The 23982-nt window shown below is 38.0% G+C and overlaps 1 protein-coding gene across 2 annotated transcripts in view; it reads right to left on the reverse strand.

Moving 5' to 3' along the window:
* LOC129420700 (cGMP-dependent protein kinase 1) overlaps positions 1-23982 on the reverse strand; it is a 189729-nt gene that overhangs the window by 163936 nt on the left and 1811 nt on the right. The window contains exons 1-2 of one of the 2 annotated variants that reach the window (XM_055175718.2): positions 20909-21486; positions 3266-3432 (exon numbers count right to left, since the gene is read on the reverse strand). In XM_055175718.2, coding sequence (XP_055031693.1) covers positions 3266-3432; positions 20909-21204 — 463 coding nt within the window. In that variant the 5' untranslated portion in view covers positions 21205-21486. Of the gene's footprint in view, positions 1-3265; positions 3433-20908; positions 21487-23982 lie in introns of those variants that run through there. The other variant, XM_055175719.2, reaches the window with a different exon arrangement.

Below are 23982 nucleotides of genomic sequence, written 5' to 3' on the forward strand. Positions count from 1 at the left end.
TTTCAGCTGGTGTAAGAAAGGCTACGACAGGTACGGATGGACCTTCAGGCTCAATGCTGAGTAACAGACCTGGACTTCTGTAGAGAAAATCGGATGATTTCTGGGTAACCACATGATTGGACATTTCAGTAAGAACCACCGTTGTTTATTTGCACTGCTGTCTACATTGATTTAGCACCTGATTACTTGAAATTATGCAAAATCAGGTAATGGCATAAACACACCCAAATAATCAGCACTGGACACAACTCAAGATTTGCATGATCTGACAGACCGGTTCTTTTTCTTAAAGAAATAACATTTCCCACCTGTTTTATGTGAGTTATTTTAACAGTATCTACAGTAGCTATGTTCAGCCATCCACCTATTTTTATGCGCATTTTGGAATATCACGTAAAAAATGCTAAATAATGCTTAATAATTCTAAAAATGTGCATAAAAAACGTATGTGCTCAATCGAGTGTAAATTTCTTATCTGATAAGAAAACGTGCATGAACTACGACGGAAACACTTTAACCGAATAAATCCCTATATAAAGACTTACGTTACAGCATAACTAGGCTAACCAGCTTACAGAACTCATTCCACAGCATCTAAAATGTTGTTTTGGAAGTTCTGAAATGAACATCTAAAGTCTGACATTTCAGAAGTTCGGAAATATTGCTTACAGGACTGTTTCCGTTTCCGTGCTCTGAGGTGATGGTTAAATACAGTAGGGCTGCAATCCCAAATAATCGTTTGCAGAATAAAAGTTTTTGTTTACATCATATATGTGTGTTCTGTGTTTAATAATTATGTATTTATAAATACACATACATGCATATATATATATATATATATATATATATATATATATATATATATATACAGTTGTGTTCAAAATTATTCAACCCCCAATGCTGTTAAGGGTTTTAGGGAATTTAGTGTACATTTGTAATTGTATTCAGAATGAAATCCTACAATGACTTCTTAAAGAACCATATGCAACTAAAATGACATCAATTGGTTTTGTAATATAGTAGTAAATGTTTCTTTTGTGAATTCTTCATTGACACAATTATTCAACCCCTTAAAGAACTACCACTCTGAAGAACAGAGGTTCATTGAAGTGTTTTCAATCAGGTATTGAAAACACCTATGGATGTCAGGGAACAGCAATAAAGCCTAATAAGCACCAATTAGGCAGCTTTAAAATGACTGTGATACTCAACTCCTTCTAAACATTTACTGGTGTGGTTACAAACATGGTGAAGTCAAAAGAATGGTCCAGGAAGACAAGAGAAGAGGTGATTAATCTTCACAGGAAGGGCAATGGCTATAAGAAGATTGCAAAGATGTTAAACATACCAAGAGACACCATAGGAAGCATCATTCGCAAATTCAAGGCAAAGGGCAGTGTTGAAACGCTTCCTGGTCGTGGCAGAAAAAAGATGCTAACTGCGACTGCTGTGCGCTATCTGAAGCGTAGAGTGGAAAAAAGTCCCCGTGTGACTGCTGAGGAACTGAGAAAAGATTTGTCAGATGTGGGTACTGAAGTTTTTGCTCAGACAATACGATGCACCCTGCGTACTGAAGGCCTCCATGCCAGAACTCCCAGGCGCACCCCCTTGCTGTCTCCAAAGAATAAGAAGAGTCGACTGCAGTATGCCAAAAGTCAAGTGGACAAACCACAGAAGTTTTGGGATAGTGTTCTGTGGAAAATTAGAACTGTTTGGGCCCATGGATCAACGCTATGTTTGGAGGAGGAAAAACAAGGCCTATGAAGAAAAGAACACCTTGCCTACTGTGAAGCATGGTGGGGGGTCAATCATGCTTTGGGGCTGTTTTGCTTCTGCAGGTACAGGGAAACTTCAGCGTGTGCAAGGTACCATGAATTCTCTTCAGTACCAGGAGATATTGGATGACAATGTGTTGCAGTCCGTCACAAACCTGAGGCTTGGGAGACGTTGGACCTTTCAACAGGACAATGATCCCAAGCATACCTCCAAATCCACTAGAGCATGGTTGCAGAAAAAAGGCTGGAACATTTTTAAGTGGCCATCGCAGTCACCAGACTTAAATCCGATTGAGAACCTCTGGTGGGACTTAAAGAAAGCAGTTGCAGTGCGCAAGCCTAAGAATGTGACTGAACTGGAGGCTTTTGCCCATGATGAATGGGCGAAGATACCCGTAGATCGCTGCAAGACACTTGTGTCAAGCTATGCTTCACGTTTAAAAGCTGTTTTAACTGTAAAAGGATGTTGTACTAAGTACTAAGATTGAATGTCACTTGGGGGTTGAATAAAACTGATAATGATGTGAGCACAGAAAAGACATTTGTGGTTATTTCATTATAAATGTTATGTTATATTTGTCTGACCTACACATGCCTCTTTGATGTAATTGTAAGCAGGATGACTGAATGATCAAAATCAATGTCAAACCGGCCAAAACAATCAATTTCAGTTGGGGTTGAATAATTTTGAACACAACTGTATATATATATATATATATATATATATATATATATATATATATATATATAAAAGAAATATTTACATGTGTATATACATTTATAAATCTATTTTGTCTTAAAATAACACATGCATGTGTGTGTTAGTTGTGATTATTTATTATGCAGCCCTAAAATACAGTACAGTGTTTCCCACAGGATTTTGAGGAGACTGTGGTGGTGATGACGTCACCCGCTAATTAGCATATATGTGACGTCATCATGTCGTGTTTGCGTTTGATCTAGTGTTGGTACCTGAAATATGTTTCACTTCTACTCTTTGATCTGTATCTGTATTTGATCTATATTATATATCAAATTATATTTTAAGCCAAATTAAGCTGTTTTAAATGGTGAAATAATAATGTAAATGGGAATCATGAAAATTCTATTTTTGGGGGCCAGTGTTGATTCTGTGGTGGGCCACCACAAATAAATCAATGTATGGGAGACACTGCAGTAACTACGCTTTTCTTACTGATTTTAGCGTCAATATATCAGGAAGTGTCGATTTGGTTCTCTTCAGCTCACTGGATGGAAACGCTGCTTTATTCGCAAATGTTTAATCATTAATGCGATATTGCAATTAAGCGCATGAGTTTAATAAGCACCTTTTGATGGAAACATAGCATAGTTATTCACATCAGCACAAACAGTCATCTTTTCAAAATTGTGATGGTGATGGAAACCCAGCTACTGGTTCAACTGTTTTTATGCTAAAATCCTCAGAATGTAAACAAAGCAGTTTAGAAATATCAAATGTAGAGATGTACCTTCCATGACATAGACCAGCGATCCCACATCTCCTTCTCTGATGATACAGCTCTCTTGATCGTACTCCACCGGATACATGCAGTCCACAATCTCCTGAATCTGAGACAACTCCAGGTTCTTCATGAAGTCATTGTCAAGAATAGCTTCTTTGATCAGTTCTTTAGACCTGTGGATGACACAATGTGCTTAAATGTAAGATCTGCTAAAGATTTTCCTGTTCAAATTAAAGAGAGCTTGTAAGTGATCCATGGACTTCCTCCGACAGAACGGAAATTTCCTTTTCATGGAAATGTCAAAATGATGGCAGTCACACATCCCAGACACCTCCATTCAGTGGCACGGCATGTGAAATTACTCACAGGAAGGTGTAAACCTCAGAAAAAAATCATTCGAGAGATTCCCCCATACCAGGGTTTGTGAATGCAATCGAAGTCTCGCCCCTTCAATGAATGAATTCCTCCTGTATGAAAAAGGCTGATCACTTCATTGAACAAAATGCTCATCGGATGTCCTTGATGTTGCTCTCCTGCATTTCATGTTCCCTTTCAAATTATATTTTTGAATCGTGCAGATGTTTTATTTCAATATTCTACTATCACACAAACGTTCTTCTCAGGGAAAATGACTGCTTTTCTAATTTAATTGTAGAGGCAGAGATGAAGTCTAAAAATTGACCGTCTGTGTGATTTTGGATGGAAAGTTTCAAATATCATTTGAGTGACAATGAAATACATTTTTAATTCTTGTGGACAACACAAGAAAATGGAATTTACTGTAAAACGTGGAATGTCACCGTTTTTTAAACCCATTCTAATTCATTTTTAAATGCAATATTTTGGTGTGGCTTAATTTACAAAAAAAAAGGATCGAAATGTGTGGAAACATTTTCCTTTTGTGTAATGTTGGACGTAAAGAAAGGTACGTCTGTTTCTCGACATGCATTGCAAACAATGACAAGCGTTGCGTCATCAAAGTGCAAGCAGGTTTTGAAAGTATATTTACAGAATCTGCACAGCTATGAAAGTACATTTACAGGATCAATCATAAATACACTGAAAAAAAATTATTCATTCAATTTACTAAATTTTTTTAGTGGTCGCAATCAATTTAGACAAAATAAATTAGAAAAACAACACAAAACAAAAATGTAGTAAATTGAATGAATAGTTTTTTTTTCAGTGTATGATTATATTTGTATGTTCCTCAGACAACATGAGGGCTTACATCTGAAGTGCGCAGTCGCGCATACAGAAGCATCGGCACAAGCAGTCAACACACGTGTGATCACTGAAATAAGATTCTTTCTTCTTTAAGTAAACATAAACAACTGGACGTTTATCAGTATATTGGCAGACAATATCATAACTAATATATTTACATTCAATAAGGATTATTGAAAAGTAAAACAAGATGAGAATAGTCTTATAATTAAAGCAACACTAAAGTGTTTTTGCTCTTTGCTCCCCCTACAGGTTGGTAGCGGAATTGTCCATTACCACTGTAGTAAATAATTTAGCCTACTGCAGCAAAGCTGGCTCTGATTGGATTGTAGGTCTGCCGTAATGCAAGTTTTTGTAGTTTTCACTCGAACTACAGGACCGCGACCCGACGGTTGGAAACTTCAAAAAGGCGTTTTTTTGCCGATAGAGGGCTGCAAACCAAATGTGAAAGTGCTGTTCACCATGTTTCGAGTGGATGAACGACTGAAACTTTTTTGGAAACATTACTTTAAGGTAAAAAAAAACTCTTTAGTGTTGCTTTAAAGAATCATTTGGTTGGTTGCTTGTCAGTAGCATTGTTGTAGTGACATCGGCCTAAGTGTAATAATAAAAATTCAATAAAATGTTGTTAAATCGTATTCTTTGAATGTTTTTTAGTTGATAAGATATGCTTTTTTGATTACTGAAATTTAATTTAACAATTAAAACCAGAATCCAAAAAAATCTAAACGGAAAACATGGAATTTGAGAAAACAATAAAACAGATTTTTGAAAAAAAAAGGATTTCATAGGGCCCTATAATGAAGGAAGTCCAGTGAGTAGATAGAAAAAATTGACAAATAACATAAATGTGCTTTGAGTAAAGGACGAGCTTAAAGGAAATATTTTATCAATATGTTCTTACCTCACCTTAAGCCCGGAATACACTGCACGATTTTTGTCCTCTTATAAGATCATTACCTTATCACACTGTGCGACATGTATCGTTTAAACTCGGGTACGAGAGGCATGTAGACTGTACGATGATGACAAGGAAGCTTCGGCGGCAGCGTCACACGTTGAGCAACGTCACCAGCATGCGCTCGTGGTTAACAAATACCGGCGCGCAGGTCGTAGCAGCAAACACACTGTGCGGTGATCATGCCGAATTTCCGACACTGCCAGAAAACCATCGCAGGCCATCCCCGGACGCAAGACCGGGAAAACGGCCGTCCCCAAACCTCTATCACTGCACGACACAGGACCACCAACGAAGAGCCACGACCACAGAAATCGCGACGATAGTTTCACGATGGCAATCTTTCGTCTGGGACGGCCAATTATCGTCCAGCCTTTAGACGAATTAATACATCCCTATCATTTAAAATGAGTGCACTTAATCTTTGCACAGCGTGTCGTGAATGTGTTAGCATTTAGCCTAGCCCCATTCATTCCTTAGGATCCAAACAGGGATGAATTTAGAAACCACCAAACACTTCCATCTTTTCCCTATTTAAAGACTGTTACATGAGTAGTTACACGAGTAAGTACTGTATGGTGGCACAAAATAAATGTGGCAATTTTTTAACGGATAAAAAATGAGAACTAAATTGTACGGCAGAAGAGCACATAGTTTGCAGCATTCCAACCTCGGCGCGCAGCCTCTAGTGGCCAGTCGATTAATTGCAGTTGAAGTCACTTTCGTATTGGCTTCATCAGAAAGATCGAAAGGTTGCCCCTCGGCCTGGACACAAATGTATGTGCGTATGTTACAAGAGTATAATCCAAAATAATTTGATGATCCATATATTCAGTGCTATAACCTTTTTTCCAGTGTCCCAGTGAACCACTGACCTGAAAAGCATCTAGCTTGTGTGTGTTTGTGTGTGTGCGCGTGCGTGCAGGTGCGTGCGTGCATGTGTGTGCCAAGGTTCTTGATTGATTATTACTAATATCTGCTCGATTCAATCTTATTAAACTTGGGACACACCTAGGGCTGTCACAATGATTAAATAACCGTCTCAATGCGATTGTTTGACCTCATCACAATGATTTCAGATCACCGCAATGATTGCACATCTCTCTAAATAACACAAGGGGGAGCTGCAGCGCCTGTATAAATGAGACAGTATCAGATGGTGCTGCTTAAATGACAGTGTAACACGGTACATTATGCAAAGCCATTTAATACAGTGGAAAAAAACAGCATTAAAAGAAATTCTGCAAAACTTTGATAAGCAGTATGAACTGCCAGGTAAAACATATATTTTCGAAACAGTAATTCCAAATTTAGGGAAGTGAAGGATGCAATTATTAAAGATCTGTAAGGAATAGATTTGGTGGACATGTGGTTCAGTACTAATATTACCTTAGTAGGATTGGTTGCTATTAAAGGCCTGTTCTGGTATAGTCAGTTTATTTTGATTGCATTTTTATTTTCAGTTATTTTTTAGACACTTTACTGTGTTTATATCTTATGAAGAATTTTCAGTTTTTGAAAGATTTATTCATTTAATAATTACTTTTAAAATATGTGTTATGTGTATTAATATTTACTGCCAGGTAAACCTTTCAAAAGATTTAATTTAAATTATTACAACAATGGGTGAAATTTATTTCATGAACAAAGATTTTTAGAGAATTAAATGTCAAAGCAATAAAACACAATTAATCATAATAATCGTCAAAGCCCAAAAACAGGCAATTAATCGTCAGCCAAGTTTCATAACCGTGACAGCCCTAGACACACCTACTGATTTTTTATGAATACAATTTGATCATAATGACTGACTATTTTTTCCAGTTGTGCTGAGTCTTTGTTTACAATCACAGATAAAAATCATTCACGCAGGAAACAACCTTCATGTGTGTTGGGTCCAATCTTAGAATGCTTCAGCAAGTTTTTAGGTGTGTCCCCAGCATTAAAAGTCACACAGTGTGTCGTCACAGCGATCATTTGCATGCATATGAATTCTCAAGAGGAACATGAGACTGAAACTAATAGAACATTTATAGGATTATAAACTCATTTAATCTGTTTTTCTGCCCCTCTGATGGCACAGTAGTCAGGAGAAATATGTCCTCGAGCATTTCCTCTATCTGAATGAGGATTAGAGACAAATGGTTCCAGGTTTTATACTAGATAGAGATCATTTTCAGACAACCACACACAGACGCCGTCCACCAACAATAATGAGAGTTATAATAAAAGATAGGAGAGCACAAGACAGATTATTCTTATCAGTCAACATTTAGAGGAGATGTTGTGCAGTGAGCTCACCATCTCAGCCAATCATACGTGTAATGAGACAAAATGATATTAATAAATCTAATGTATTTTGGTATTAAATTACCATGTCATCTCTAAAGCAGAATCATTTGTATGCAAGAGAAGGATTATCTACTGGTTATCCACTTTAGTGTCAAAGTCGACATAAAATGGTCTATGTTATTTCTGTAGCATGAGAGTATTAGGGGAGAGCAGGGGCAAAAGTAAAATTTTTCAGAAGAACTTAATTTTAAAAGATAATGTTTTAGACAGAGATATATTTTTGATGTGTTCGATTAAGGTTGAAGCTAAACTCTGCAGGACTGTGGCCCTCGATGCCCACCCTTGGTATGAATAGTGAAGATTTTATTAAGGGTGCAGTGTGTAAATATAAGCGGCATCTAGTGGTGAGATTGAAAATTGCAACCAACGGCTCAGTCCACTGCTCACCCCTCGCATTTGAAATGCATAGAGAAGCCACGGTAGCCGCCACCGGAAAAACATGTCATCGTCGGACACAACTTAGTAAAAAAAGTTTGTCTGTTAATGGCTTCTGTACAAACATGGCGGCACAAAATGGCGACTTTCACGTAAGGGGACCCTCGTGTATGTATATAAAAACGACTCATTCTAAGGTAATAAAAACATAACAGCTCATTATAATAAGGTCTTTATACACCCCTGATAATATCGTTTTGTATATTATTTAGCATTTCTGTCAAGAGATCCTTCTAAAATGTATACACTGCACTAGGGATGTCCCGATCAGGGTTTTTTGCCCTCGAGTCCGAGTCATTTGATTTTGAGTATCTGCCGATACCGAGTCCCGATCCGATACTTCTATAATACATAAAAAAAGAATAAATAAGAGCGAAAAAAAACAGAATCAGAATGTTCCTTATGTCATGCCGCACGCATTGCGGTTTCTGTGTGGAGTCAAAAGAGTCTAACTCTGTGCCAGCGCATAACTACAGACGTGTTAAAAAATAATGAGAATATATATAGTATATATGTTCAGGGGTTAAATTGGGATTTGTTGTGTGGGGATGCTCTGTTGGAAGGGAGGGTTCCAGGGGTAACATGTTTAATCCTGATGACAGCAAAGCCACTGGTGTGTTTCAATGACATTTTGGACCTCTGATAGGATTTTATAAGTTTCAGTTTTAAAGCTGTGCCACATGTTGACCCAAACTTTAAAACCTGAACTTTGAATTATGCAAATCTATAAGTCTGACACCCTATATGCATTTGTTGCACATGTCATTATGCACAATTGATCAAACTTTGAAGGAAGTTATAAGAATCAACCTCCTTGACTAATTCTAGGCATAAGATGCTACCCCAAAAGACTCAATTAACAAGAAAAACAACATACTGATTCAGCAATATATCTTATAAATTAGCCATAGAGATTTCCTAAGCTGGTCAGCAGTTAGTTATAAAAAACCTATAGTTAGGTCGTAATTAATCTGTATAATCAAAATACATTATTTTATTAAACTATACAATCAGTTGTATCCAGTTATCTAGTTAACATATTGTAATGAGACGAGTGACATGGCTAGACATACTTTAATGCTTTGTTTCTAGACTTCTATTAAGTTTTCTCGACGTGGGCACCATTCTTACCTCTCTCTCTGGCTGAATCCCAAACCGCCTACTTCCATACTATATAGTATGTAAAAAGCGCTACTTTGCGTACTATATAGTATGGAAGTAGGCGGTTTGGGATTCAGCCTCTATCTCTCATCTCTACAGTATCCTGCGCGAATGCGCGTTCTTGAAGTTCTGAGTGAGACGCGGAGCTGCATCTGAGCACATGGTGACAAAAACGATCAACGCGTTGTTTAAATGAGCGGTAAAAACCCGGTTTTGTCGTGGGTTCCTTGCACGCACGAGTGTGAAGCCTATGAATGAATTTGAAAGCACGTCAATAGGCCCGCAACAACAGCCGGGTGACGTCAAACTACCGCGAGAGTGATCCGCGAAATCATACGAAGGAGTTTGCTTTAAAATCGCTCTCGCGGAACTTAGACGTCATCCGGCTGCCGGTTGTTGCGGCGCTGCATGAAGTTGAACAAGCCCATTCTCTTCTCATCAGTTCACACGCACCAGCGCAGCGCGTACACTGCCGTGGAGCAGAGCGAGACCTTAATGGATTTTAAACCCTGCATATGTATCCGAGTCCTGATCGGGAGGTAACGTCAAATTCCGATCGAGTCTGAAACCACGTGATCGGGGCCGATTTCCGATCACGTGATCGGATCGGGACATCCCTACACTGCACCTATAAATCAAATTAGAATTATATACATTTTTAACATAATGCAACAGTATTAGCAGCGGGACAAAAGTTACAAGTGTTACTTTCATCCCAACAGGAACTGCTGACATTTAAACCCGATTTACTTTAATTTTGAAAAACTTTGAGAAGTCAAACTTCAGGATGTTTTACAGCACTACATAACCTGTAGATTGATCAGTATTGTAACACATAAAACGAGAAACACAAAAAAATACAGCTTTAGGAATTTACGTATCATGGTAAAAAACAGCTTTCTGGACCTACACGCGCAAAACAATGGCAAAATAACGCAATATTTATCAGCTCTGTCAAGATTTGCGTCCTAAAGATGCTGTCATAGTTTGAAATGCAATAGCATTGTGTAACGGTTCTGTATACTGTTTTTTGAAATTTTAGTTTGTATTTGAGTTCCTACTTTCTGTTCTGTTTGTAGTTCTGTTTTCTTATTGGTTCCCATGTTGATTATTTCCCCAGATGTTTCCAGTCTGCCTTGTTTGTTGCCATGTTCACTCACTTACTTACTCATTGCCTATTGTTTGTTGTCATAGTGTTTCATTGCGTCTGTTTAATTGTTCACACAATTAAATACCTTGTTAGTTCGGTGTCCCTTTGTCAGTCTATGTTACTTCTGTGTAGTCGTGCCATGTTTTGTCCTGCCTTGTGTTCCTGTTTTACCCATTAGATTTAATAAAGACTTTAAAACTGCACGTGGATCCTCACCTTTGTCTTGCCTGCCTGAAATCGTAACACTTTGTTACTTTCGTCCCGTGTTACTTTCGCCACGGTTCCCCCCTATGGCAGATTGTAGAGATTGAAGTTTGGCTAAAAAGCTATATCTAAATATTTTTTATATACCACATTTATTTTTTTTATCATAGAAGCATTACTTTAACTAAAGCTCTTATAAACAACAAGGGTCAAAATGTTTAAAGCAAAAAGAATAATCCCTTACTTTAAAAAAAAGTAATTACAGTAACTATTACTTAGTAGCTAGTTACCCCCAACACTGTTACTGTCTGCAATTATCCTCACCTACCAGCTATCACCCTCATCAGCTCCTCTATGTATACCATCCTTAAGGGCCGGTCGCGACATTTCGTTCCACCGACTTTCATTCATACGCATGCAAATGAGTCAGACAGGAAACGCAACCTTGTGCCGTGATATTTTACAGGTCACTGCACAGCAAAGTTTAAGTCTGGTGAACTCTGACCTGTGAATTCATAGTGGTGGACAGAGCAAGGTTTTGTGAAACACCATAATAGTTGAAGCAATTGTGCATTATTGTTTCGAGGCTTCGAAACATCAATACAAAACCGCCTCCACAGTCACACCTAGTGGTCATTTTAACGTCTTGACGTAAAACTTGACGTCTTGTCAAGGATTCAGACAAGCACTGACTAATTGTAGCCTACTTGTTGTTTGGGTCCAAGCATGCCGCACAAGCCCTGAAAAGTGAAGACAAAACGTCTCGATCGCCCCCTAGTGACTGGTCCCAGTATTGGTCATAAACACTGCCTCCCCCATGTTACTCAATGGAACTTGAGACCAACTAAACAATTTAATTACACTTCAATTATCTTTTTTCCGAAGCTGGTTTCTGTCATTTACTGTAGTTTTTATTACACTGATGTAAATTTAATTGTTAGTTTTTAAAATAAGTTTGTTTTTAGTTAGTTATTTAATGCTATAAAAACGGTGGTGTCATGTCATGATTGACAGCTGTGATATGCGCATTCTTCGAGGGCGGGGCCTTGCTTTAGCAGCTTTACTTCCTGCTCACTACTGCGCAGAACTGGTCCAGAAATCGCTACTACGCAGACTCAAGACCCAAGATGTCAGCGCCGTATCGGGACACTGACGGAAGAAAAAAATATAGGTTATTCTGTTCTGATAATTGAGATATTAATAAATTAAATAGAGATAAATACAAAATAAATAAGAGCTTAATAAAATAAATCAAGAAACAATATGTCACATTTCTTAAATATCAAGATTTTTATTCATAAATATCAATTGTTCTTCTGTTGAAGGACTCATTCTACTACTTTTTACATATAATTTCTCCAGCCTTTGAAAAATTATCTCATAAGGGACACTTGTTGCTGACATGCAGATATATTTTTTGGAAGTACATGAGGAAAAATGACTGGTCTTTCTTAGCAATAACTTGATTGATTTGCTCTGGGCAAAATCGCATGAGGTTTCATTTGTTTCCAACCCTGTTAATTTAAAAGCAGAATCGGCAGGTACACCACCTTTCAAAACACTTTGCTGAATTTAGCCATAGTCACGTGACATGGACGTTTCGAATCATGTTTCGGAAAAGTGTTTCGAAACTTCTACGCTTTGGGATCTCAAAACAGCATTGAAACGTCAATTTCGCGTCAGCCATCCGTACAAATTCATATCACGTGGAGTGTTGTGACCAGTAATAAACCGGTATGTCACTACGTGACCTTTCTCTCTACTAAAAAACACAAATGGACAAAGACAAGATCATTTTGATGACCTGCTCCCCACCCACTCCCCGCAGCAACATCCGACAAATAATCACATGCTCAAGTCTAGTGTGACCGCAGCTTCAGTCTATTGCCTGTCTATTGTTAAAGATTATTATTGTCATTAAAATTTATTCATATTGGATTTTCCTCACCTCCTTGTCTACTTCCACATGCACCCTGACCATAGTGTCCCTCCACAATGTTGTTGTGATTTATTGTGCTGCGTTATTGTCGATGCTGCTTCGTGATAAGAAATTAAATTCCTCCGTCCAGCTGTTGTTTAATTTGCAGCTATATTTCGTTTTTTTTGCCATAGCACCAATCTGAGATTTCTAGTGCTATTTTTAATTCAACGTCCCACGTCTACCTGCGCAGAAATCAACAGCCAACTGATTTGTAGGTTGCCAGGTTGAGGTTCAAAATTGTATAATGTGTGTCTATTGTGCGAGTAGAATGCATTTCATACAAAATCTGGCAACTGGACAACATTGGAATAATATTTTGATGTGATTATTCATATAACGAGGTAGGGCCGTACAAATTACGGGAGTTTCCCGGGAGAAATAACAAGACGGGAGGGGGCGGAAAATACAGGAGACTCATGAGAAAAACGAGAGTGTTGATAACCTTAACAAAACCTTTACGATGCCAACTTTCCACCTAAGAATCAAATGACAGGGAAGGGATATGACTCTAAAATGATGTAAAATGACCGAATAAGCAGCACATTGAAAACATTGTTTAATTTTACCTTGTGATCAAAATAATCACAAACATCATTCTGCATAATATGCACTAACATTCACAGATGAATCAAAATAAGACTTGAAACATGTTTTTTGATTTTATGTTGACTTTACAGTCTGATTAACTCAGATCATTTGTATCATGACTTCTTTTGAATGCCAAAATAAGCAGAATCCACATTCATAAGCGCAGTGGTCTGATAAAATACTACGTTCTCATGCAAGAATGCTTTTCATTCTTGTTTGCCTAAGATTATTTTCTCTTTTAAAAAAGGATTTACCAGAAACGATCCGTGTGGACTGAAGCCTTGACAATGTAATAGAGGTTGTTGGCAGAGCATGAGATTAACAACGGCATGCGAATGCCAAGGTCATGGGTTCGATACCCAGGGAACGCACATACTCAAAAGCCATTAGTGCACTAAAAAACCACCATGGCTAAAAGCCAAATTCACAAATGGAATCAGTAAAGCGGACAATCAATGAAACAAAATCTTATCAAATATCTCTTTAAGAAAAACATCACATGTCCGCTGTCAACGCTTCTACACCATGAGCCGCTTTTCCATCTCAAACCCTGTCTCCTCATATTCATGACAGCAATCTAAAGGGCCATCGCGGGCTGCTGCCAAATGCTTTCTTTGCACTCTGAGCTGCAGGTGGTGGGCAGATTTCTTCAGCGTCTGGCAACGCTTCTGTTCTGATGGGGTTACCATAGCAAAAAAGTGCAGAAAATGCCACCTCGCATCAGAAGCTTCAGTTTAATCAGCAGCTTTGATATTTCAGGCACCATTAGGGTGTCCTGGCAGACCTCACGCAGGAATGCCGAGAAAAATTTTTTTTTTAGCCAGATGGTTCAGACTCGAGCTGTTTCGAAGAACTTGAAGAGCGCAGATTGGCACGGTTGCGGCTTGTGTTTGGTCCATCTCTCCCCCTGTGCTTTTTACGGGTCTTCCTAATCCACTCTTCACTCTTTTGTTAAACAAAGATTTATGTCTGGCCACAAACGCTTAGCTAATGCCTTAAAAGGAGAAAATATGCTCTTCTGGTGGAAAGCGAGATGGATCCATTCCGCAAAACCTCGGAGTGGGTGAAAACAATGTAAAGACGGTCCTGTGGTTTTTACTGTGACAGTGAAAACCCAAAAATAAACCTTCTGCCATGATTTATTACCCGCTCGTCAGCAACCGTTCCCTGTTCACTGTCACTGTATGGAAAGTAAAACATGGAGATCATTTCCTGGTGTGGTCTGAAGAAAATCACACATGTTGACAGATTTTTCATTTTAGGGTGAACAAGCCAATGAAAACAAATCTAGCATTCGTTTTTAAAGGTCAGTGTAGAGTAAAATACAGAAGAGATATAATTTGAGCCTTTCTGAAATGTTTGTGCTGTTTGCTCTGTGGGGAGCATTGATAACCTGCGCCTATAAAACAATTACTGTTGCAATAGATGTACGATTGCTTTTATCACGGCAACCAACCTACAATCCACACAGGTTTAATATTAACATGACGTGATCTTTTAAAAATAATACATTACGTATTTCATTTTGGTATAAAAAGGGTTTGGGTTTAAAGGGAAACTTCACCCATTTGCATTAAGCTTTGTACCGTTAGAACCCCAGTCATGTTTTTGAATGGTCGTGCATCATTCCCTCAGTTTCCCCTGAGAGGGGAGAAATACTGATTTCAGTGAGGCACTTCCTTCTTTCAATGATGTAAAAATCGTCATTTTGCGTCATTGAAAGAAGGAAATCCTGTATCTCTATTGAGTGTGAAAGACTACAGACACTCATTCCTCATTTTTCCAAGGTGGGGGCTATGGGTGGGACCCACTCACGCTTCACACCAATTACAGATCAGTGGGTGGGACTTACGAAAATATACGAACACAGACGGGAAAAAACGATCAGCCGCCATCTTTATGCTAAGCTAAGCTAAACAGACATTGTGGAGCGAGTCAGACTTCATGTTACAATAACAGTGGAAGTTAATCAATATAATATAGAAGAGGGTGATTTCGCAAGCGTGATGCTCTAATCCGCTGTTCATTGCACCTTTATGAGCCACAATACAGCAAAGCGCTCAGGCAGATGGAGAAACAGAAGCCCGAGGAGAAGCCGGAGCCTGGGCGTCGGCTGGGTAGAGAAGCTTGCCTGTTCTCTCGCTGTGTGGCTTCTTTATAAAATTTCTGCATCAGATAAGGATATGGACGTTCGTTTGGTGAAGGTTTCGAGGCAAGAGAGCAACTTTGCGCGCTTTGGACATGTTTATTTCACATACGCGTTTGCTTCGGCTTCGACGAGCAAACGCGCTGCGGAGTATATGAGCTTGGACAGACTCGCGCTGTGTGCTTTCGGTTTAAGATTTCTGGATCAGATAAGGATATGAACGTTTGTTTTGTTAAAGTTTCTGGGCGCGTGCTTATTTCAAAGATGTGTTTCGGTTTACGAGCACAAGCTCCAAGAGCTGAGGCAGCGCGTCTGTGGAGATATTATGCAGGGGACGCGTTTGTGTGCAGGATGCAGGGGTAAACGGACGTCTAACTAAAGTAGGTGTTTCTATTTTCTTTGTTATACTAAGGTGGCATTTATGTACACAATACGGACTACCGGCACATCCGGGAACTTGACTGTAAATTTCGTCACCGCCCCTTTTCGGGGGATAAAAAAGCAGCGCTTCCATTGGCTTCCATTCAAAACAGCGGAACAAAGCAACGTTCCCACACAGCCGGCAGGCGTAAATAACTTATGAAATCACTCAGATTAAACATGTCGAGTATTTATCTGTCCATCCTGCCTACCATAGAGCGCGAAAGATACATTAACACATTTAATTTGGTCAATATAAAAACATGTCCCTTTCATTCTCACAGCGTCAAATTTTGTGTAACAACGCCATCCAGTGATTGCTGGAAATATCGCTAAGCTAGTTAGTTGTATGGCTCGACGGAAAAGTGCACTCATTACTCTAAATATAAAGACATAATAAATAAATACGAACTAACTTTCAAATACGAAGTAAAATCATTCACTTGCTTCCCTGTTGACTTGATGAGGTACGAGTAAATGTCTGGGTAAGACACCTCTGGCCAATAGGGAGCGTTGTTACACAAATTTGATGCTGGGAGAATGAAAGAGACATGTTTTTATATTGACCAAATTAAATATGTTAATGTATCATTCGCGCTCTATGGCAGGCAGGGTGGACAGATAATTACTCAACATGTTTAATCTGAGTGATTTCATAATTTATTTACGCCTGCCGGCTGTGTACGAAGGTTGCTTTGTTCCGCTGTTTTGAATGGAAGCCGATGGAACGTCTAGTGTGATTTCCCCCAAAAGTGGGCGTGAACCTGTTCAGAGACATTCTATGACGTTGCGCCGGTTGTGCGTATAGCATATCTGAGCGGTGTTTTATATGTCTATATTGTGAGAGCAGTGAGGCTGATATTACACAGATGTAATTAAAGCAAACAAGAGACAAAAAGAAAATTGGTAAAACTAAATAAACATTTAAAATGCATACCCTTTTTTAACTACTTGAAAAGACATTTGTACTGCGGATCTGAAACCGCACGTTACTGTTTGAATAAGACTTTGCTACACACCAGGCCAGAGTGTTATTGTGTGTACCACAATGTAACATCACGTTTAAAAGTAAGTCATGATTGGTGTCTGTCAGACACAGTGGTGGTGGCTATTTTCTTTGTTTTACTAACGTGGCATTTATGTACAAAATATCATATCTGAGCCGTGTTCCGATTAATGGGAGTGGCTTGCAGTGCTGTGCATTGTGGTGCATAGTGGGAGTTGTAGTTTTTCATACAAATGTGCTCTAAAGTCACATTTTGTCTTTTCTCGGTCAAATAGGCACACAATTCTACATTTATGTTACATTTTGACTACAAATATGACTCACTTTCCATAAAGATTCATGTTCCTATCGGTGAAATGGCCCTTTAAGTAAAGTTTGGGGTAGGGCTAGGGTGGTAACATTATCGAAAAAAGGTTAAGGGAAATTATACAGCAATCTCTATGGTATTTAAAGATTTGTCGATGTTAAATGTTGCTAATGCATCTATTGCACGCTTCAGCATCTTTTTAAACGTACAAAAAATAAGTTTGGTGTTTTTGAAAGTTTCATATTAATATTATGTTTTAACAGTGAGACAATGCTGGTATATCAGTGTGTGCTCACATTGTTTTAGTGATGCTATTTCTCTCCTGTGAATGATAAAATTAGTCTTCCACGCGCCGTCAGTACCGATGAAAGCAGAACAAAAGTGTGACGTCTTCAAAGAGACAGGATCCACTCAACTACAAGAGTTAAAATCCAGCAGACATAAACATGAGCAGTATTGAAATGCTCACAAACTGTGAAGAAAGCTGCTGGTGAGAGTAGGAGGAGATGAAGAGGAATTGCTGGATCTTTGGATAACACTGCACTGGAGATCCAGCTGAGAAGAAGATGAAAAGATGCTGAGAATCTCCTCTGCCGCACATTTCTATGCATTTCATTACAGCTGTTTCAACTTCGTCTTACTAGCCATGCATTATATATAGATTTAAAAGCCCTATTTCATCCCTGGGACCAAATAATAATCTCAAACCAATGTTGAAAGAGCGCTATTAGTGAAATATATGCCAATCAAATTTATACTTTGACCCAATTTTTGCCTTAATTCCTTCTGGCACAGATTCAACAAGCTTCCGGAAACCTTCCTCGGAGATCCTGACATGAAAACATCACATTTTACCTTTTCCAATGAGTTTTTGTTCAAAAATACTTGAAATAGTTTTTTCTTCTTCTCCCTTTTCAGTTATAAAAGACCAAAAAAAAAACCCAGTAACTTTCTTTTTCTCTCAACGGGTATTGTTTCGGCATAGTGACAACTTGTATATAAGCACCTATTTTTGTCTCACTGTGACAAATCGCTTTTATTGTTTCCTAATCTTTGTAAGTCGCTCTGGATAAAAGCGTCTGCTAAATGTATATGTAATGTAAATTCCTTCTCTTCTCCCTTTACAGGAAAAAAAATCACACACTTTCTTTTTCTCTCAGCAGGTATTGTTTCAGCATAGTGAAAACTTGTATCTTGTTAAAACCATGTACTATTGCCTCCCTTGACACATCGCTTTTATTGTTTCCTAATCTTTGTAAGTCACTTTGGATAAAAGCGTCTGCTAAATGCCTAAATGTATGTAATGTAAATGTAATGTTAATTTCACAAATGTACTCAATTTACAGATTTTGCCAATTTGCATGTCACTATTTTAAACCACAGTCCACACATACACCACATCTTGTAGGGTTGCAAAGGGGCAACCCAACCCAACTTTATCTGGGGAATTTTGAAAATATTGCAAAGTGGCAACTTAACGCAAATTTATGGGAATTTATGGAAATTATTTGGAAATTTAGGGAAATCTATATCATATACAAACATAAATAAACTACCCAGTCTCACAAAATTATGTACCTATAGTCACGTAATTTTTTATACTTTTTCGATACTGTCACGAATTTCCACATTTTTTTCTGACTTTTCCCATTTTCAAAACATTTTCGCTTCGGTTTAGGGTTAGATTTGGGCTTTACGTTAGGATGCAGGGCTCCAGACTAACTTTTTTCACTAGGAGCACAGTGGCCCGCAACTGAAAATTTTAGGGGCGCAACCAGAAAACTTAGGGGCACACACCGTAAATCAACATGCTAACCAAATATTCACATTTCTACTAATTTCCACTGTATTACTAATAAATACTTTGATGATAGATGCACAAAGTACAATGTGCGGTTTCAAATTCAGTGTCACATCACAAAAAAAATGTCAAATTTACTGGTCACACATGTGCGACTGGATGTAAAATTCAGTTGCACACTCTCAAATTTTGGTGCAAAATGCCACCGTTTGGTGGCAGTCTGGAGCCCTGGGATGTCACTTTTATACTAATTTTTTCTGATTTATTTTTTTATAATTTTTTCAAATTTTAAAAAATTGTCGCCTGGCGTTCGGGTTCGAGTTGGGTTTGGGTAAGTATGTCATTTTATGTAAATCTAACCCTAAACCGAAGCGACAATGGTAAGAAAATAGGACAAAACAGTTGAGTAACCAATACGTGACAATGACACATAAACAGAAATTCGTGATACGATCACGAAAAGACTCGGAAATTCGTGACACTATCACAAAAAATAATAAAAAATTACTAGGTACTAGCACTATAGGTACGTAATTTCAAGCAGACATGCATGCAAGGTAATACAAATGTAATAAATGATGTTTAAAACAAGAATATAAAAGAATTACCCCCAAACTATCGAATGGCAGTGTGTATTGTTACAAAATACTTTTATTTTAAATTAATTGTTCTTTGTTTTAATTAGGGCTGCCTGATTTGGGTAATTTTTACCATTGCGGTTATTGATGCTAATATTGCGATGTGCGGTTGCGATTATAATAAATGGTATCATGAGTCAACTTGATGGGTTTTAAGGAAAATGCACACACAGTTTAGTGATAATGCTAAAATGTGTATTTGTAAAACTAGAAATGTTTTCGAATTGCTACGTGATGTAGCAACTGCTCAGTGTCAGTAATCCTAAATCCAAAATACCGCCATACAACAGACATAGAGTTTTTTTTAAGCTACCAGATAACTGTCAATCTCCTCTGCATCCATCTTCGCTCTAGTATTTCCGCGCTGCGCACACACAAGTGATGACGCACGCCACACACTTGCATGCCACACATGCACTGCCTTTTTTGTTCATTTTTCTTTCTTTTTTTAAAACAGCAAGGAAAATCATCAAACTGTTGTCAGAAAGTTTGTGTTAACACACATTTATTTATTTAATATAATTGCAACATTTTGCTGTCATATAATCGCACAGGCTGACATCGCGATTGCGATGCGATTAATTGTGCAGCACTAGTTTTAATTAATAAAACTGTTCTTTTTTAACTTTTTATTTGTCAAAGAATCCAAATACTTGCACTCATATAGCCAGGATTTAAATTTAATCTTGTTGTTTTAAACAAAATTATGCTGCAAGATTTTTTAACTACATTTTAGTAAGTTCCCTTTTATAGGCAAATTTCTTTCAAATTCCCAGTTTATTCCCATTAATTCCCATTTATTCTCATATATTGCCGTTAAGTCCCATATATTCCTGTTAATTCCCATGAAAAGTTGCAACCCTATCTGTACTACATCGCTTACTGATATTTTTACCTTATTTACCGGTGTACTTAGTCATTTATATGCTATATTACCATTTAAACTTCTGACTATATGTTGATGCATAACAAAACACATACTGAAAAGCTCTTTCTTCTATCATAACAATGAACTTGTGCAACTTTTTTTCTTTTTAAGTAGCTAATCAACAGGTGTAAATGTCAGACTTGACTAGTACTGTGTACCTGTTGACTACTGCCCACATTCATCAGACATTGCATAACATCAATAAAGTTCACTTCGTATCACAAACTCCAGGAGCTTTACATAAACCACCGTTCATGAACACTCTCTAAGATGTCATTACAGTAAAATCATCAATACTTGACTGTATGAAAACAGCAGCAGCATGATATAAAGTATAAAACACGTACTGTGGGCTTTTCGGGTAGAAAGGAAGGGTAACGTGATTTAGGTCCTGGATGTCAAACGGTTCGGCTGAGATGGCTTGTCTCTTGGTCCTCTGATGCTCATAGACGCTCTGCTTGTGCACCTGTTGAGTTGCGGGTTTGATCACAGATCTGTATTTGTCTAACTCATTTTGAAGCTTCTGGATCAGTTCATCCTTCTGGTCCAACTCCAGCTCCAGTTCATCAATGAGCGCGTCTCTCTGTCGCAACTCTTCAATCTTCTCCTGTAACGCGTACTGAAGGTCGCGTAAAGTCCCCATTGCTCCTCACACTTCACCACTCACAATAAACAGAGGAATTAAACCAAAACGCTTTATGTTGTATTTCCCGCGACAGCGAATCCACACAAACCTCACCGCATCCACCGGTAACGCGCTTCGGTCAGAGGAATGACCGGGAAACACCCGCGGAGCGCGCACACATCGCTGTCAGAAGACGAACTTTCACGCGTTTATTTCTTCTCCAGACACGTCAGTCGCAGCTGTGGATCGCAACCAGCTCGCAGTGAACGCGCAGCAAAAGCGGCATGTTCGCAGGCAAAAAGACTCGAGCGCGCGCACCTACACGCGCACGAGCGCCTGCACAGGGAGGAACTACAGGTGGCTTTCCTCTGATCATAATAAAACTTCTCGTCGTTAAAATACCTCAACATATGAAACTTTATTTGTAATGTGACGTACCCATTTCAAATGTTTAAATATGCAAATCAGACACCATACTAATTAGGCAGACATTTGCATACTAAAGGCCATTAAATATGATACAGAGCCATAAGAAAATATCACATATTCTGTGTTTGCATAATGTGACCGAGACTATTATGGTCAGTTATTGCCAAAAGCTTGTATATTTAACTCAATGTTTACTAAAACACTGCGTGTTGTTAAAAAAATAATATAGACAATTCAATAAATAGTAATGATTTTATAAAACTCCTGTGACAATTATTTTAATTTAATCTAATCAAAACCTTAATGAATATTTTAGTTTATTCAATATTTTAGTCAAAACATCACTTTTAGGTTTGGTTCTTTTGAGGTACATGTGACAACACCCTTATGCTAATGTAACTGGTGCATGTCCAAAAAAATTCACATTCACATTCATTCACATTTGAATTTGATTTGCTCTTTTGTGCTTGTTCTGTGCTTACTTAATCACACTGTGTCCATGTTACTGAGTAATAAAATAAACTACTTTGTGTATATATTATACACTTTACTTCTGAAATCTCAGTGATGTACAATTACTGCTTTGTCGTGTACTTAAATTTCTCTGTGATATACTGCATATTCAAATGTATTAATCCAGCAGGTTGCACCAGATAGTCTTCTGTTGGAAACAAAGGCTCTGAACATATGTTTAGTTGAAAACATATTGGGCTGATCTCACAAACGTTTTGCCATCTAAAATCTCTCCGTTCATATGGTGTTTGTTAGAAATTTGGCACAGTGGTGCCCGCAGGGCAAGAAACTTTCAGAACCACAGCAGCTACAGCAGACTGAGCTCTGCATGTTCAGGATTTTATGTTGAACAGCACGTTTCTTCCTTGCAGCTTCTAACATCATCTGAATCTTTCTATTAACACGCAAGCGGATGATGCTTTAGTTCACCTCATTATCTGTACTATAACACTATAACAAAAGCTATAGATCTTACACAATAGATCTTATTGAATCACATCTCCAATATCATTAATTATGTTCATTATGGTTTTCAAGTTCAATGTAAAAACGTCTGGGATCCTATAATCATAGAAATGATAACCTTAAAAATAACTTAATGAATGTATAGAAGAACAGCATCAGAACTTAATGAATGTATAGAAGAAGAGCATCAGACTTTATGTTACTAAATAAAAGCAGAATGTCATAAATAGGATCAAAAGCGCCCTCTTGTGTAAAACTCATGTAGCACACCACAAGATTTTTTGATAAGAGTTCACTTTAAATCAAAACTATAATTTAATTCTGTAATTCTGATATTAAGATTATGCTAAATCAAGATATATTTAGTGCACGTAATATCAATTGGAAACTCGCATATAATAATGTAGCACACAAATCTCACAGGGGACACTGTGCAGAATCTAGACCACGACAGCCACCTTAACGTGAATCTGAATCACATTTATCATGCATACAGTAGCAGAAAAGACCAATTAAGGACGATTGATGAGTCTCCATCGTTCTCGTAAACCATTTAGAGGAACTGCAGAGCAGAAGGAGATCAAAGCGTTCGTGTCACTGTGGACGTGCGATGTGATGTTAATGTTAAAGGCTTGTATTAGTGCCATAAGAGCTGGCGACCTTGCCCTGCAGCCTTTTATCAGGACAAGAAAGGTAGCACACGTTTCATTTCTCAAGGGCTTTTTAAGGAGCTTGTTGATTATATAAGGAGTTTGAGATGAGAACACACAGGATCAGAGAAGAGGAGCTTAATATTTCTCAAATAGGGACCAGAACTCTTGAATGTATGAGAGCTATAATCATAAAACACAAAGATGAGCACAAATAAAGGACCACAACAACAAACTGCTGAGCCATCAGAATCAATTCAACACATGCTCTTAAACACCTGTCTATTTACAATTAACTTCATCTTTCTGTTATAAGATGTAAAACACAACACTTTTTTAAGGCGTTTCACAAGACTTTTTTAAGATGTCAAATAAGTCACCAGAGGACACATGTGAAGTTCTAGCTCAAAATACCATATAGATAATTGGTTATAACATGTTAAAATTGACACTTTGTAGGTGTGAGCAAAAATGTGTCTTTTTGGGTGTGTCCTTTAAAATGCAAATGAGCTGATCTCTGCACTTTTGTATATGGCTGTGCTGTGGTTGGATAGTACCGATTAAGGGGCGCTATTATCCCCTTCTGACATCACAAGGGGAGCCAGATCTTTATTTTTCACATGCTTGCAGAGAATGGTTTACCAAAACTAAGTTACTGGGTTGAACTTTTTCACATTTTGTAGGTTGATACAAGGACCCAATTATAGCACTTAAACATGGAAAAAGTCAGATTTTCATT

This window comes from Misgurnus anguillicaudatus, chromosome 4 (assembly GCF_027580225.2).
Source record: "Misgurnus anguillicaudatus chromosome 4, ASM2758022v2, whole genome shotgun sequence".
NCBI classification, from domain to species: domain Eukaryota; kingdom Metazoa; phylum Chordata; class Actinopteri; order Cypriniformes; family Cobitidae; genus Misgurnus; species Misgurnus anguillicaudatus.